At 42.4% G+C, this 17,393-nt stretch overlaps 1 protein-coding gene and 1 long non-coding RNA gene across 6 annotated transcripts in view; one reads left to right on the forward strand and one right to left on the reverse strand.

The window, feature by feature from the left end:
• MCC (MCC regulator of WNT signaling pathway) overlaps positions 1-17,393 on the forward strand; it is a 207,861-nt gene that overhangs the window by 181,468 nt on the left and 9,000 nt on the right. For all 5 annotated transcript variants that reach the window (XR_014172954.1, XM_081930451.1, XM_081930449.1 and 2 more), the window contains 6 exons: positions 1,045-1,185; positions 3,005-3,105; positions 5,606-5,789; positions 11,953-12,187; positions 12,495-12,701; positions 13,007-13,104. Coding sequence is in view for 4 of the 5 variants with exons in the window: in XM_081930451.1 (XP_081786577.1) it covers positions 1,045-1,185; positions 3,005-3,105; positions 5,606-5,789; positions 11,953-12,187; positions 12,495-12,701; positions 13,007-13,104 (966 nt within the window). In the remaining variant the exon portion in view is untranslated. The remainder of the gene's footprint in view (positions 1-1,044; positions 1,186-3,004; positions 3,106-5,605; positions 5,790-11,952; positions 12,188-12,494; positions 12,702-13,006; positions 13,105-17,393) is intronic.
• LOC309380668 lies at positions 7,552-11,946 on the reverse strand. The gene is made up of 2 exons (XR_014173004.1): positions 8,356-11,946; positions 7,552-7,836 (listed from the first exon to the last, which is right to left on the reverse strand). It is a non-coding gene; the product is annotated as an uncharacterized lncRNA (long non-coding RNA).

Genomic DNA, 17,393 nt, shown 5'->3' on the forward strand with positions numbered 1-17,393 from the left:
GTTTATCTACTTGCACTTGACGTGTTTTTGAACTGCTAGGTGGGCAGGAGCTGGGACCGAGCAACAGGAGCTCACCCCATCGTAGGGATTCAAACCGGCGACCTTCCGATCGGCAAGCCCTAGGCTCAGTGGTTTACACCACAGCGCCATAAATTCTGGCATTGCCCAATGATCCTGATTGAATCAAATGAGTCCACTTTTGAATCAGTCTTCCATGAATTCCACTCCCATCCCTAAATGTAAGGCAAAATATGTTCATAGGCCAAATGGGGAGGCCTGGTGGGCTTTAACGAGGCTCGTGGGCCAGAGGTTCCCCACCAGTGACATAGTGAATTGTATCACTGATGTAGGGAGTTGCACAGATAACTGCTTCCATGACCTCAATAGGGCTTTTGACTTGCCCTCTTATAGCAGCAGCCTCCTTGGCTCTTGAAAAGCTGCATTGTATAAACTTTTCCAATACAGTGCTGAAAACTCAGGACAGTTTTAAAAGCAGTTTGTGACAGTGCAGCACAGGGAGCTACTCACAAAGCTGTAAGGACATGAGTTGTTGAGCTGCTTTCTTCGCAAAATCTCAAAAGAGAGGTTTTTGACATTTTGCAGATTTCTGCCTGGACGTATGGCAACCCTAGTTTTTGTTTTTTATGTGATGCTCTTCCTGGGCCAGTTAGCCCAGGAACTCCTTTAAAGCAAAAGAAACCACAAGGTTGAGAACAGAAGGGCGAGGTGGGCATTGGTAAGAAAAAATGTACACCAATGAAATATGTCTATATAAGCAGCTCCATATCATTTCTTTAAAGTATAATAATAATAAAGCCACCCACATTTTCATTGGGCTTTATTGGTGAAAAGGTTTTCTGCGTAAGACTTGTTCGTGCAGTTTGCATTATTTATTCCTTCCCTGCCTTTTCCAGTAATGGATGAAAATGATTAAGGCCAGATTACTTTTCACATTTTGAGATGGAGCCATTTGGAGAATGTTCAAGGCAGGTAGGGCTGAGTAGGTGCTCTGTGAAAGTTTATAGATGGTTTTCTTCTCCGCAGCCGCATTGAGCATTTAAAATCTCAGAATGATTTATTGACAATAACTCTGGAAGAGTGCAAGAGTAATGCGGAGAGGATGAGCATGCTGGTTGGAAAATATGAGTCCAACGCCACAGCCCTGAAGCTCGCCTTGCAATACAGGTACGTGCACAGAGAATGCAAGAGACAAAATAAACGAGGTAGTACATTTTCATGTAATGCTTGTTTCCTGGAAGAGACTTGACGGTATGTAAGTACACATAATGTACTGCTCCACCCCCGCTTTAATTCTACTCACTTCCTTACCTTGCACCATTACTTGTTAGGACTCTATTCAGTGTGAGTTGGCAGGGATAGTGTGTAGGAAGATAGTGTCCATTTCATGCTCTCTGGGGACTGCCTCAGAGAAAATGAAGAGCTGCCAATTTGGCTTGATACTAGGTAAAGGGTAAAGGACTCCTGGGCGGTTAAGTCCAGTCAAAGGAGACTATGGGGTGTGGTGCTTTTCAAGCCAAGGGAGCCGGTGTTTGTTCCCAGACAGCTTTCTGGGTCATGTGGCCAGCATGACTAAACTGCCTCTGGCATAATGGGACACAGTGACGGAAGCCAGAGCGCATGGAAATGCTGTTTACCTTCCTGCCACATTTATCTACTCGCGCTGGTATGCTTTCGAACTGCTAGGTTGGCAGGAGCTAGGACAGAGCAACAGGAGTTCACCCTGTTGCGTGGGCTCGAACTGCCCAACCTTCTGACCTGTGAGCCCAAGAGACTTAGTGGTTTAGATGGAAAGTGTAAGTATTTAGTAATTACTCAGTTCACATCTGTACGTTAACTGCCTTACAGGTTATTCTCATTCATGGCACTTAGCAAAGTGCCTAAATGTTGGCTTAAGAGTAGTTTAGTAAATGATCCGTATTGTTCATAGAACTAACATACGTCACATGCTTATAAGGAAAGGAAAGGAAAACATTGCCAATGCTGAAAGTTGCCTTGGGAAAGTTAAAATGATGACCTGTTAGGCCCAGAGGCTGAAGCAAAACATAATGAACAAACCATTTCAAGTAAATACCTTTTGGCTCTTTTTAGTACAGGTTTATCCCAGCCATTGTCCTGTCTTTTGCTGTGGCATTCCCTGATTCTCCAAAGGGCCACGGGGCCAAACTCCACTGTCATAGGAAAACAAAAGCCTTCTTGACTCATTCTGCATTCTACACTTCAGTGCAGTATTGAGTTCTGCACTGAAAGCTGAAATTCCCTAGTCTAAATGTACTATGATGTTGTTCAGTCATGTCACCCTTTCTATCTTACATTAATTTATAATAATTTATTTTTTATTTAATTTATTTAATCAGTTTATATACAGTGGTACCTCGCAAGACGAATGCCTCGCAAGACAAAAAACTCGCTAGACGAAAGGTTTTTTCGTTTTCGATTTGCCTCGCAAGACGAATTTCCCCTATGGGCTTGCTTCGCAAGACGAAAACGTCTCGCGACGTCTAAAAACAAAGACATGTTTTGTTTATAAAGTTAATTTATTTTCCCTTCAGTTTTTGAACTGCTCTTTACAGTATGTGTGACTTTAAAGAGCAGTTAATAAACTGTTGTTGTACCAAATTTGGCTTTGTTTAGACCTTTTTTGACCATAGGAACGCATTAATTGATTTTCAATGCATTCCTATGGGATTTCGTGCTTCGCAAGACGAAAAATTCGCTAGACGACAAAAGTTGCGGAACGAATTAATTTCGTCTTGCGGGGCACCACTGTACTGTACTTCATCCAAAGATCACAGGGGTAGGAATCACAAGATCATAAGGTAGGAATTGGCTAGGATCACCAAGCCTAAGCTGCAAGAAAGTTCTAGTTTCCCAGCTAACAGACAGAGAGGAAATGACATCATTTCAGACATCACTTCCTTGCTGTCCTGCTGTCACCTATATTGGCTTTTTCCTGTCTCGTAAGTTACGTTTTTGTTGTTTCCAGTGAACAGTGCATTGAAGCCTATGAGCTGCTGTTGGCATTGGCAGAAAGTGAACAGTCCCTCATTCTTGGGCAATTCAGAGCTGCGGGTGTCGGGTCTGTTGGTAAGAACTCAATAAGTTACTTTCTCCATAATCCATTCTGTACTTCGCCCTCAAAGGGTAGGTTTCAACACCCAATCATCTTGTGACAGTTCAGGCAACGCCCTCCCACCTCTGCCCCCAATTAATCAAGTATGTTTTCTTTCAATCGCATTTTTAACCCAAACTAAACTGCAATCAAATGAGAATAGCCATAGTGTCTAGTATAGGACATTGAGGAAAGTTGGTGATTGAAGCTCTTGGTTCCAAACCCACCAAAAGAGAACATCAAAGGCTAAACGAAGGAGGCCACATACTTTGTATAGTCAATTCCTGAATAAGTGCTATTTAATTTGTATCACATGTTTCCAACCCAATATTGTAAATGCATCGTTCAAGTGAACTGCATAATTTTTAGTGGCTTTAATGAAAGATGGCTGGACACATGTATGAGATACAGATAGGTAGCCGTGTTGGTCTGCCATAGTCAAAACAAAATAAAAAAAAACTCCTTCCAGTAGCACCTTAAAGACCAACTAAGTTGGGTATCTGAAGAAGTGTGCATGCACACGAAAGCTCATACCAAGAACTAACTTAGTTGGTCTTTAAGGTGCTACTGGAAGGAGTTTTTTTATTTTGTTTCAACATGTATGAGAGAAGAAGTTGGTTTTTAACACTTCCAGGACTCACAGCCAAGATATAATAGTTTCTCCTGTTTTATCAATTGTTCTGCTTGTTATTTATTTGATATGTTGTGAGGCACTTTGGGACCCATTTTGTGGAAAGGTAGCATACAAAGAAGAAGGTGATGAAGATACCTCAAAAGAGCTCACCCTAGACCTGCCATTATTCTTTTGCTGTGAATTTTCACCCTGTCTATACCTCAACATTTTGGGCCAGGTTTTAGTGCCACAAACCACAACCAGTACTTTAGGGACAGCATGGTCTAATAGTGAGTGAGCCACTTTCTAGACACATTCCTAGTTCATTTAGGAAAATTACATCAAGATTGCAATTATTTGTTATTGTAGAGAAGTTGAGAAAAATGTGTGATTTCACACATTTTCAACTCACCGAAATGGCAATTCGAAGTTTATAATACAGAGTTGTAGGGCATGGGGGAAACCTTTGGGCCCAGAAAAAATTGTTTCCCAAGCTCTACTGTGACATGGAAACTGCTTGTTTTAAAATCTAATTTATATCACCAGCATCTCAAGAGCCACTGAAATATAATGTGAAAACTCCTAAGGACAAAATGACCAGCTGGCTTCAGTGTTGCAAGATGGATGAGTTTCAGCAAACTGGAGTCAATGATCCACAGATGTGGTGGCGTTTTGTTTTGAGTCCTGTGGATTGGGCATGTTTTGTTTTGTTTTTTTCTTTATGAGGCAACACATTTATCTGTGGAATTTTAATGCTGTGTTTCTATTATTAGAGTCTGAAATTAAGCGCAGAGAGAAATTTCAATGCAAATTTTAAAGAGCTATTTAAAAATAATTTAAATGATAAAAGACACAAGCAGCAATAAAATGTCAGTCATCAGCCTAAATAAAAACTAACATGAGTTTTATAAGTAATTCACTGGAAGGACATGACTGAACAAGAAGCTTTTCGCAATCATCTAAAATTAAAGAGATGCCACCCAGGGAAAGTCATAGCAGGTACAATTGGGGATATAGTTCCCTGTAATTGTGTGAGCTTGTAGATATGAGTTTGCAGGAGGCAGTGTGTCTTTATGCCTCTTGTATTAGCAGTATGCATATGTGGATCACATGGAAATGCATAATGGCTATTTGTTTTCCCTGTATCCTGGTAACATAGGAGAGATGTAATTCACATTTATAAAGGTGATGAAATATGTTAATACGTATTTTTCTCACGCTTTGAAATAGAGACTGTCATTATTCCATAAGGCCTGCTTAGGTACTTCATTACAACGACAAAAAGTTGTTTATTCTAATTTTAAAATGCACCAGCAACGACTCCACTGAACATTGCACACACAAAGAAAACAAATGAAGAGAATAAAACACAAACGAAAATGATTAAATACAGTGGTTCCCAGCTGAGGTGCAAAAAGGGGTGGTGATTTTCAGTCGCCGGAACAATTGTATGGGTGGAAGTTTGGAAGAACCAACCGGCGTTGCTTTGCTTCAAGTGATACACGGGGAGAAGAATATAACAAAAGAGCATCTGCTAAGAGATCTCATTTATGGCAGTGGTGATCCTTAGGCACGTAAATGCAGTTCTCTGTAGATGTCCAAAACTCAGACCTCATCATTTCCCTCAGCTTTGAGAGTTGTCAAGCAGCCTCAGAGTCTGCTTTCTGAAGAGGAGAGTCAGAAACCATGCTCTGCATTTGGATCATGGCCTGTGGGTCCACTATAATCCTGGTGTATTTTATCAGACATTTAACTTCCTAGTTGGAAGCACAAGATGTCAGCTTAAGAGCCCATCTACTCATATTAATGCTTATTACCTGTCTCCAGTACTGTATAGCTCTGATCATTTGCTTGGCAAACAGGGGACCAAACAGGTGATGAAAACATCACTCAGATGCTTAAAAGAGCTCATGACTGCAGGAAGACGGCTGAGAACGCAGCCAAAGCCCTGCTGATGAAATTGGACGGTAGCTGCGGTGGAGCGTTTGCAGTCACTGGCTGCAGCGTGCAGCCCTGGGAGAGCCTGTCATCCAATAGCCACACCAGGTAAGCGTAGCTCATTGGGCCTGTTAATCCCCAGGCCTTAGCGTTCAGAATGAAGTAGATTATGTTGTTTTTCATTTATCTTATCTATCTTTCCTCAAATCAGCATGCTGGGTTATACTGGTGTTCGTTACAAATCACTTCAGTGCCTCGGTGACTGAACTCTCTCAAGATTTTCAACAGGCGCTGTGCAAAAAAAGAAGTTTGTGTAGATTGGTTGCGTGTGGGTGATTCTGATCTATTTCATAAAGAGCAAACTCATACCATTTGTTTTACTTCAGTGATTTCTCTGCCCTTTGTCTCTCAATTCCCTCTTCTCATTGAAACCTAAAGCAGGTACCTGTATTCTGTGAAGGCCGCAAAGGTTTCCAGTCTAGAGACTTGGTAGGTTTTTGCCTCAAACTTTTGAAGTGGCCACAAGTTGTGTTCTCGTTTCATAAATATATTCATTTCATATTAGAAGAAATGAGTGTTTTTTTAAAAAAAGTGTTTTTCTATCAGCATTTATTGTTTTAAAAAGCAAAACTCAACAAATTCCATGATAGCAACTGCAGAAAACATCAGTTCAGTATGTGAACCACTTGTTTAGAATAGAATAAGAAATTCCAAATACTGAATTTGCCTTTAGAGCCACTTATTCATTCTTGCTTCATTTTCAATCAAAATATGCTTGTCAGTGTTGAATTTTGTCTCTAAAGGTGAGTGGCAAAACTCTTATTGTGTGACTTAATGATGTATACTTGCTTGGGCTTATACAAGTATTTTTTATTGCATTGTGGCCTTCAGTATTTAAAAAGTCCAAAAAAAGCCAATGTCCATAAATAATAGAAAGTTAATGACTATTTTATTTGCGTATTTCATTTGTATTCAGCCTTTCTTTGGTGGGTCTCAATATATTTCTCCATCCAGGCACTGACGAGACTCATACCTGCTTTTGCTGCACTGCTGCTGTAGGGCCAAAGGATGAATACCCCTTGACCAAAAATACTCACAACCAGGCAAAACAATTGAAGCCATTTGAATCTGTCTGCCGAACTATATGCAGATAAAATAACTCAAAATGGCGGTTGAAACTCCTCTTGTAAACTTTGAGGGCAGTGGTGGTGGTGGGGAGGCTTTCTCCTTGGCAAGGACTTTTCATGTCAAAGTGAATAATTTCCCCTGCAGTTTGAGGCTCTTCAAAATGGGACTTTGTAATGGGAGTGTTGACCCAGACTTAACTTCAGCATCAGGAATGAGTCGCTGAATGTCACATTGCAGAACACATTACTGGGAACAAATGCACAGGCAGCCACTGGTGACAAGGGGTTAAAAGACTGTAAAAGGGAGCAACTGCAACAAAATGGGGCTGGGGGGGGAGAAGAAGCAGTACAGAGGCTGTTGTTAGTGAAGTGAATAAAAATAATAGCTAGCGTTTCAATTTGTTGGGCTGGCAGCATCCCAGCAAGGCTGCCAATTTATTTGTGAAAACAGAAGAAGAAAATCTGTGGCATATTAAGAAATCATAATTGTTCTAATGGAGAAAGCCTAGCCATGAAGCTAGAAGGGACAATTGTTATCATCAAAATATCTGCTGCATTAAGAGGATCCCTTAATTATTTGAACCAGTCAGTTGGGCAATCAATGGGGTCAAAAGTAGGACAGAAATCTGAACCTTTCCTCAGCTAATATAAAATGTAGAATTTGTACCACCTAGACAGAGTTCTATGATATATTAAACCTGCTGTATTTATGTATTGTGAATAATAGATGGAAAGCACTTGCGTGATAGCCAATAAATCCTTTATACCGCAGTGTATCACACAGTTCAGTTTTTACAGTTCTTACATGAGTGTTGTAAGAGCATGTCAGATGGAACATAGTTGAGGTCAGTACAAAGGCATTTTCCACTACAAGACATCTCATTTAGTTGGAGAGTACAACAATGTATTATTATTATTAGTAGTAGTAGTAGTAGTAGTAGTAGTAGTACATTATTATTATCATTATTATTATCATCATTATCATCATCATCATCATCATCGCTTTATATTCCTTCCTTCTAAAGGAGCTGAGGGCACAAACAAATGAATAACAATATCATGAAAAACAATCACATTTTCTCAGGCAGTGATTCCAAGATTGCCAGGAATAAATAGCATATTTCAGCCATCAAATGCCTGGTTAAACAGGAAAACTCACAAAAACTATGAATAGAGAAGTTTGTTTGTTGCATTATAATCTGCCCTTCACCACATGGTCTTAGGGTACATAAAAGGATATAATATACCAATCTGAAATATACAGCATAAAACATGTAAGCGGTATATATAGTCACCGTTACCCTTCACGTTACTTCATCCTTCCTCCAAAGGCTTGGGTAGAAAAGTGTGTCTTAGCCCTCCAAAGAAAAGCATGAAAGGTGCACCTCAGAGGGGAAGGGCATTCCATAGCCTGGAGGTCACTAAAGAAAAGGCCCCCTTTTGGGGGTCAAGAGCGAGGCGCAGGTCACACGACTCACCTGTGAGCATGTCCCGGGAGACGTGCGTCCCAGTTTTGCATCATAAAAAGTTTAAAGGTATGGCTTCACCTGCTGAGGAATGCATAAGTCAACATAAGCCTCTTGAAGTGGCAGCCAGTGCAGATCTTGTAGGACTGATGTAATGTGAACCTAGCCAGTGATGCCCAGTAGCTGCTGGTTTCCGCCCAGTTGCCCTTTCCAAACCATCTTCAAAAGCAGCCCCACATAGAGTATAGTACAGTAGTCCTGTCTGGAAATTACCAAGACATGGGTTACTGTGGCCAGTCTTTCTGTCTGGAAGGGACCATAGCTGGAAATAGACACTCCTAACCACCAAGGCCAAATCTGGCCTTGAGTACCTGTGCTGGATTCAAGAGCTGTTCCTCTTGGGGAATGCAGCCCTCTCCTGAAGGGAGTGTCCCTGCTTCACGGACCCCAAAGCCCAGAACCTTCATATTGTCAGGATTCAGCTCCAGTCGGGCTCTTTACTACTTCCAGGCAACGGTACGGTACCTGAGCTGCCTCTCCCGATTCAAAAGGAACAAAATGTTAGAGCTGGGTGTCATCAGAAGACTGGTGGCACCTCATTCCAAATCCCCCGAGGACATTTCCCAATGACTTCATATGTCAACAACACATGGAACAAGACTGAACATGGTGGACACCAAAATTGATTTTCATAAGGTTGAGCAATAAGTTTCCCAATACTACTCTCTAGAAATGACACCCTGGAGATAGGACTGGATTTCCTGTGACTCTCACGCCCAACCCAGAACTGCACCAATACTGTGGTCAACGGTATTGATCTCTACTGAGAGGTCAATGAGAATCAACCGGGCCACACTCCTCCTGTTCCACTTCTGACAAAGGTCATCACAGTTCCAGTGCCACACCCAGGCCTGAAGTCAGACTGAAATGTGCCAAAATAATTCCCTCAAGTATACTTGTAGTTGAACCACCACTTTCCTTTTGTGTGCCTTTCTCCAAAAGAAGATATTAGTGACTGGGGACTACTTTTTCAAAACTTCTGAGGCCAGGGAGGTCCTCTGAAGTGTGTTTGAGGGACAGTGCACCACTGTACCACTAAGGTCAGATGATACTTTTCTCCACACACCCTGCAATTAGGTCTTCACAATTGTGTCTGTGTGAAGATTTAACTTGTGTTGTGTTGCCTAGTGAGCCCATAGAAAGTTTTTCAGAAGCTTTGGTGTGTATATCTTTTCCCCCCCTGCCCCCATCTCTCGCTCTCTGATGGTGAGCCCAAATTAATTCATATTTTCCTCAAGCCCATATGTTTTATTTAGGGCAAGCAACAGCCATGATTTTACTGCAGAGGGAGGCCTGGTTTTCAGAGTTCTCTGCCCGCCAACTTGAGAGCTGTTGCAGTAGTATGAGGATGAAAATAAAGGTTGCGGCAGCTTGTGGAACAGGAAGTACTGGGACTTCAGCAATCTGTTGCACAGCCGTAAGAACCATGCTGGCTTCCTTTGCCTTCTTTTTTCAGAAGCCATTTTTGTACTAGCAAAACTACCACACTGCTAAACAAATCTGTATCAGCAGTGTTGAATTCCTCCCGGAATTTAAGGGAAACACAACAAGTAAAATTGTTTGCTTGCTGCTGCTTTGCCTATTACCTGTTATCCCTAGGAGAGGGAAGAGACCAGTTGGAATCAGCAAGAAGCTGCAATTTAAAAGCCTGTGTAATGCGACACTTTGTGGAAAGGAGTAGCTCAGGGAAACCTTTGGATCCCAGCCAATTCTGTGTGTGGCTCCTGAACAGCAGTCTGCTTGGAAGCCTCGACAAGATCGTGCCGGCTGGGGCTGATGGGAGTTGTAGTCACAAGGAGGGCACCGGGTTGGGGAAAGCTCCTCTACAATGTCAACAGGCCATTTCATCTAACTTACTTCTCAGAAGTGAAAGATAGTTTTGAGCTTTAAGCCATCTCTTTTCATGAACCTTGCCTTCATCCTTTGCCTCAAGAGCAAGCCATGTTCAGCATGGCTATAGAAACCATGCTGTGTGTTTGTATCTGTGTGTGTGTGTGTGTGTGTGTGTGTGTGTGTGTCTGTGTGTCTGTGTGTGTCTGTGTTTCCCTTCCTTTGTCAAGAAAGATGGAAAAATATTGCAACCCAGTGCAGAAAGTGATTTATTCCCCTGCTGATAACTGAGATCATCCAGCATTCCAGACAGGCACAGCTAATGGATGACTTAACCCTCACCCAGCAGCTGATTACAGGTCCTCAGGAGACAGCAGGCAGCTTTGTCTCTGTGTGAGACTGTAAGAAAAGCAGGCTTGTTTCTATCCTGTTTTAGTGTTGTTGTAATTATGCGGAGGAGTGGAATGTTAAGGAATGGGTAGTAGCATTGCAATTAACCTCTGCAAATCTTTTTTCTTTTTCTTTGGAAGATTGGAGTGGTGGAAAGACTTTAATGAGGTCTGCTCCTAGACTTGTTTAGAAACTACACAATGTGTATCTTAACATTTATTTTTTTTAAAAGCTGCTAATGTACAAACGGGGGTCAAATTGCCTCGTTTCCCTCTCCTCTTTTTTCCTTCCTAATTTGAAATGGTGCCCTACAAAAAGGAATGTTGCATTAAAAAATAATAATATATTTTTCCATTGGCTTGTAAAATGGCCATGCTCGCTAGGGCTGTTGGGAGTTGCAGTCCAAAACATCCAGAGGCCAGCAGGTTGGGTAATACGGGGCTTAGAAGCTGCCAAGGTTGTGGTGGGCCTAAAGAGCACAAGGGTTGGTTTCTAAGGCTGTGATCAAACCATATCCTGCAAGCCCTGTCCCTAATCCAAGATGTGTAGGAAGTGAGGCTTGGTAGAATGGGAACACAGTCTATGTTCAGAGGCATTTCTGTCGTCAAAGTCACTTGTTTCACTATATGCCACAGTATCAGAAACTGGCTTTAGGAGCCAGCACTGGTGACCCATGGCTCAGGTTGAACCCTGATGAGGAGTGCCAGGGGCCTCTCTTCACAGTTGATACAATCCTGAGATAGTAGAGTTGGCTGTGGCAATTCAGGATACAGGTGAGATAGGCCCTTTTGCAGGGGTACCAGATTGGCGTTTGGTTTGTTTTTAAAAAATCCCTTCAGACAGAAAACTAGCACATCTGGTAGAGACTTCTACCCTAGCAAGCTTCCAGAGCAGCTAGTTTTCAAAGGTGTGTTGTGACAGCGGTACACATGTATACAAGGCAACACTAAAAGTGTGATTCCTCATCTTTAGTTTGAAATTGAACCATTCTCATACATTTTATGCTGCACGTGTAGACCATGCCTGGGTTTAAAACTTAGGAGTGTAAGGCAGTGTAATTGGTCCCCTCCCTTTTGCAATAAGGATATAGGTGACATAAGGAACTTAGCTATAACAGGTCCCACTAGCCCAGCAATGTCACCCTTGATCGGCAACATCCCTCTGGGGCCTTGGGCAGAAAGACATCTTTCACAGCACCCCCATTAGGTCAACAGGTCTTTAAACATTTTTTTAAAAAAACTAATAAACAAAGCAACTTTACTTTTCTACATGTCCGCCTCTGTGCTTAAGAAATACTGTGCACGTATTTGCATTTTGTTCTTTCCTTTTCACACCAAATGAGATACTGAGCGCTATTGGGACTTACTGTTTCCTAAATACTTCCTCCCCTCTCCCAAGCACTACTAGTTCGACAGCAAGTAGCTGCGATACAGAGTTCACAAAGGAGGACGAGCAAAGGCTGAAGGACTACATTCAGCAGCTGAAGAACGACAGGGCGGCTGTCAAACTGACCATGTTGGAGTTGGAGAGCATCCATATTGATCCCCTCAGCTATGATGTCAAGCCTCGTGGAGACAGCCAAAGGCTGGATCTAGAAAATGCTGTACTCATGCAGGAACTCATGGCAATGAAGGTATTTCATTTAGGGACTTATGAATGGAGCTGTTTCGGGGTTTCCGGTTTTTAAAATGTAGCTGCAGCGTCTCTCGTTACCTGAAAAGCATTAAATCCTAGCATACAACACCCCCTAAAAACCTGGCCAAGGAGACCCAGTGCCTTAGAAGCAAGAGGCCTGAGGACACCAAGTATGGAATTCATTGCCCTTTATAGCCATATATTAAGGAGCCGGCATTATCAGCTACTCTCTGAATGTTGCACCCTGGTTGCGCAGAACTGTGTGAAACTGCAGTCTACCATGATCTTCTGCGCTTCCCCACCAGGAGGAAATGGCAGAGCTGAAGGCACAGCTGTACCTGCTAGAAAAAGAGAAGAAGGCCCTGGAGCTGAAGCTGAGCAGCCGGGAAGCTCAAGAACAGGCATACCTGGTCCACATCGAGCACCTGAAATCGGAAGTGGAAGAACAAAAGGAGCAGAGGATGAGGTCCCTAAGCTCAGCTAGTAGCAGCAGCAAAGACAAGTCCAGTAAGGTGAGGTGCTGTCATGGGTCTTCAGGTGAGAACTAATTAGAACCTCGATGTCCTTAGGCAGTATTCCTGTGAATACCAGGGATCACTCACAGGGCAGGAGAGAAGGAGGGGAGACAGGTGCGTCTATGGGGTGTAGGGGGTATCAGTCAAGGAGTGAGAGTGCTATATGAATGGAAGCAACGTGGAAAGATGTAAGATGTGCTTGGGAGCAAATGGGGAATATCCAGCAAGAAGGTGTTGCAAATTATTGGTAAACATGTCTCTGGGTTTCTTACGACCTCCACTTGCAATGCTTTATTTTTCAGGAATGCACAGATGGCACCACGGCATCTTTAACGCTAGCTGAGTTGAAGCCCTACAGTGAAAGTGAACTGACTACAGAACTGGCAAATGCACTTAGGCGGTAAGCAAAATTTTCATGATATCGTTCGTTTGGGGCTTTAAATCATTCAGATACCAAGCGATCGCACTTCCTTGCCCCTCTGTGGTTTTCTAAGAATACCTTTCCTCCTTTATTTTTCTTCAACGCTCATCAACATGGTCCCTTCAGGTTTCTTCAAGCCTCTAAAGATAGAGGGCTTAATTATTGCCGCTAATTCCCACATCACACATGAAAACCCTGAGGCACAAGAATAGCTGACTGAGTTAATGAAAGACCCCAAGGGAGACACATTGCAAATCTGGGAATAGCATTTCAATGTCATCTCTGTGACAATTAGACTTCCTGGTTCTGCATTAATAGTAGCACAAAAAATAAATGAAGACAAGGACTAGATCAACAGAGTAGTAACTGGACAAAGGTCCCCATCTCATCCAGGAAATGTGTAGGATTGCCCCAAACAGCCATCCCAGTTCAGGTACCACCCCCTCCAATTATTTTGTTCATTGGTTGAACAAGAATGAAAAAGCATCCACTCATCTGCTCTTCTGTGCTGATTGAGCTATTTCTTAAACCATGAATAATACTACCTTTTAGAAAATTCAAAAAGCAAATAGCTGAACGTTTTGTTCAGAAAACATTGGGAGCAGGAAGGCAGGCCCAGAGGCAATGCTGCTACCATTTGCTGGCAGTGCGTCTGATAAATAATATCAAATAAAAGATGAAGTTGTAGAACTGATTGACAAATTTAAAAGAAACAATTCGCTCCGGCTTGAAAGCATTCACGCCAGAGGTTTCAAATTGCTGGGCTATTAAGTAAATTCCATAATGTATCACTGGAATCACTGACCTGAACTATTATCTGACCTGACACCAGTTGGTTTTTTTTAATGGATCCAGAAAATTACAGACCCTGTAAGCCTAACTTCCTTCCCAGCTAAATTGGTGCGAAGTGTTAAGGGTTAGACTTGTTAAACACTGAGTGAAGAAAGGCATAATGCAAAAAGAGGGTTCAAAGCATGTTCTTCAGCCCTGATGCTAGACCATCTTCATAAGCATGCAGTGTATCTATTGGCAAATGGAACTCTGGTACAAGCCCATCAGTTCTGTTGCTCCTGCATTTGCTAATGATGTTCCCTCAAGCTGGTCAAAATTAACAAAAGGCCCCATGACTGGGCTTCATCTGTTGCATGCTTAGGGCAACCTTTTACTGTCACAAGTATGGCATATGCAGCATAACCCAATGCATGTTTACTCAGAAATAAGCTCCACTGTTTTTCAGGTAAACGTCCATAGGTTTGCAACCTAAATATATCAAAGATCATCACAATTATAGGATCAGTACCCGTCTTATGTACTTTTTTATATATAAAATAAAGTGATTTTTCCGTTAATGGAGATTTAGTCTAATCGGTGCAGTAGACAAAACAGCAAAAAAATCCAGCTCTTTGTAAACTGCCCAGTGCTTCTCTTTAAACCCATTTTCCTGGGGATTCAGGAGTAGTGCAGAGCTCTTTGCAAAGGGCTTTCAAACAGCCCTGCACTTTGCTATGAAGTTCCGACAACTGGGCCTTCAAAGTGCAGCATCACCTGACATCACCCTCTGCCAGGGGCTGGGATGATTTAAGATCTGACCCACTGGCCAGAACACCCTCCCCTGGTCTACAGTGATATGTTACATGAGTCATTGAAAGCCTCGATTATCACTTTGTTCACTTGTCAGAGCAAGCAGGGTCCATCAGTTCCCCGGCACTCTAGCAGATTATGTCATCGCTTCTGGTCTTTAAAAGAAAAGTTCAGGAGTTGCACTCCCTAGTGTTTCCCTAGCGCTACAGACAACACTTTTGTGCAATGTAGTAAAATAAATGAATATCATTGTATGGTGGTTTCTTGCGGTAGAAATAAAGTCTTTCTTTGATAATTCTGTGTATTTCAAAACATGTGATATTAGATTGCTTTCCTATGTAATTGTCTATGTAGGAAAAACTACTGTTTGTTGGAGCCTTAAATGTCTATTCAGACACTAGTCCCTTTGAGGTTAGTGCAGCTTATTTCCAGGGAAATGGGGACAGGGCTGCAGCCTTAAGCTCTAGAATAAGTTCTGCACCTTGTAATGCTTACAGTGCATTTTCCTTGCTACACGTAGACAGTGATCATTTGCTTTGCAGACTCCCCCATTTTGCCTGTTGGGCTTCATCCTTAATAAATTCCCCAACAGGTCACGAGCACTTACAGCAGTTATTCCCCAGGGAAAAGGAAATGAGAGAAATGTCCTGTAGGGAACAATCATGCACTGGCAAAGCAGAGGATGAGATGACCTAACGGAGGCCTTTTTGTGAGGGTGGGTTGACTCGGATTTCTAGGATTCTATGAAAAATGGATGAGAAGAAGGGAGAGATTCAAAAAAACTGCCAATCCTTTGAAACAGATAGGAGTAAATGGGAGTAAATGTCTACCCTCTCCATCTGCGACACAGGATTTTTTTGAGAGAGATAGAGACAGAAATTTTATTTTTTTGAAAAAAAATGCACCATACGATTACTGAGTTTAGCAAGGAGAATACAAAGGTATTCAGATTTACTTCCCCAGTTCAAATCTGGAGCAGATAATTATTGACCAAAAGCCAGTCCACTTAAGGGTGAATGATGTGAACAATTGCATGAAGTGCAATGATTTCAGCTGAACTCCCTGTGGAATAGTATCTTAGGTCACAAAAACCTCCATGCTGTTTGGCTAGCACAGACTCATGACAACCTCAGCAGCAAGACCAATAAGTCATGGAAATCTGCCTTCTATACTGGACATTCAACAGAGTTGGAAGCAGTACTGTTGCCAATAACTTAGAAATCCCTATGTTTAAAAGGTTAAATTCTGACTCTTGAGATTTTACTGCTACTGCTTTTCATTGATGGCATTATAAAGGTAAAGGGACCCCTGACCATTAGGTCCCGTCATGGCCAACTCTGGGGTTGCGACGCTCATCTCGCTTTATTGGCCGAGGGAGCCGGCGTACAGCTTCCGGGTCACGTGGTCAGCATGACTAAACTGCTTCTGGTGAACCAGAGCAGCGCACAAAAATGCTGTTTACCTTTCCGCCGGAGCGGTACCTATTTATCTACTTGCACTGGTGTGCTTTCGAACTGCTAGGTTGGCAGGAGCAGGGACCGAGCAACGGGAGCTCACCCTGTCAAGGGGATTTGAACCGCCGACCTTCCATTATATCCGGCCCCAAAACTACACACGCCTCTCTTATTCCTACTTACAACAGCCATGTGGAGTAGATTGTTATCTTCATTTTGCCAACTGCAAAAAAACTGATGATAGTGGCTCATTTAGGGTAAACCAGTGAGCTGTAAATTAGCAGTGTGGCACATCAGGCCTGGATGTCAAAAATACAGGCTCAGATCTACTCTCAGTAACCTTGCATAGCTCTCACACAAATCAGCTCTACCTTATCAGGCTAAAATTCCTCTGAGAAGTCTGGGGTACAAAAGTAGCCAATAATAAAAAGCAGCTGTCTGCTGCACCACAGTAGCTTGCGATAATAAATTATTTTCAGTTTAATAGTGGTTGTCCGGTCCTTTTCCTTCTCAGCAGAATGACCTTTATTGGGTGGCTGTTTTGCTCTAGCGCCCTTAGTGATGCTGGCAAAAACTGGTCTAGGCTGGTGAAGCTCCTCTGTTATAAGACACAGCCATTCTAATAATGGGCTGCAGAACAAAAATCTTTGTATGTGCCTCTTTTAAAAACATACGCATTTTGCGGAGATTAGGAGATGTTCAGTCGCTTTTCAGGAAGACAATTGATTTTGATGAGCTTGGTCCTCTCTTGGATATCGGAAGTGCTTGAAGAAGCAAAACCAAAATGAAATACAGTACTGTACTGCAGACATACAATACCCAATTAAAAAGTGATAGCAAAAATTAGACTGCAGTAGTTACACACAGATGCCAACTCAGATTGTGTATTAAAGCAAACCCATTGCTCCTCCCAAAGCATTGTGCTCACAGCTTCTTGCCAGCATTTATTCCACACTTCGCTCTTTCCATGACCTAATTACCATGTACATTAAACAGTGGGGGCTCTGCTACAGTTCAGTGCCAAATCCTGAGACAGATTGTAACAGAGGCTATAGAGCACTTCTGATAATGACGTGGCCATCTGCAGGGTACAGGGATTCCTGCCTTTTCATTAATCCCATCTTTCCTCAACCTTTCCTTAGTCAAAAGGTGGTCCCTAACCTATTGAGAGTTGAGATGCGTCATACCTTTCTTTGAAAATGCCCATATGCTAATAAAAGGCCACCGTATTTT

Source organism: Podarcis melisellensis (genome assembly GCF_964234715.1).
Source record: "Podarcis melisellensis genome assembly, chromosome: 11".
Taxonomy (NCBI): domain Eukaryota; kingdom Metazoa; phylum Chordata; class Lepidosauria; order Squamata; family Lacertidae; genus Podarcis; species Podarcis melisellensis.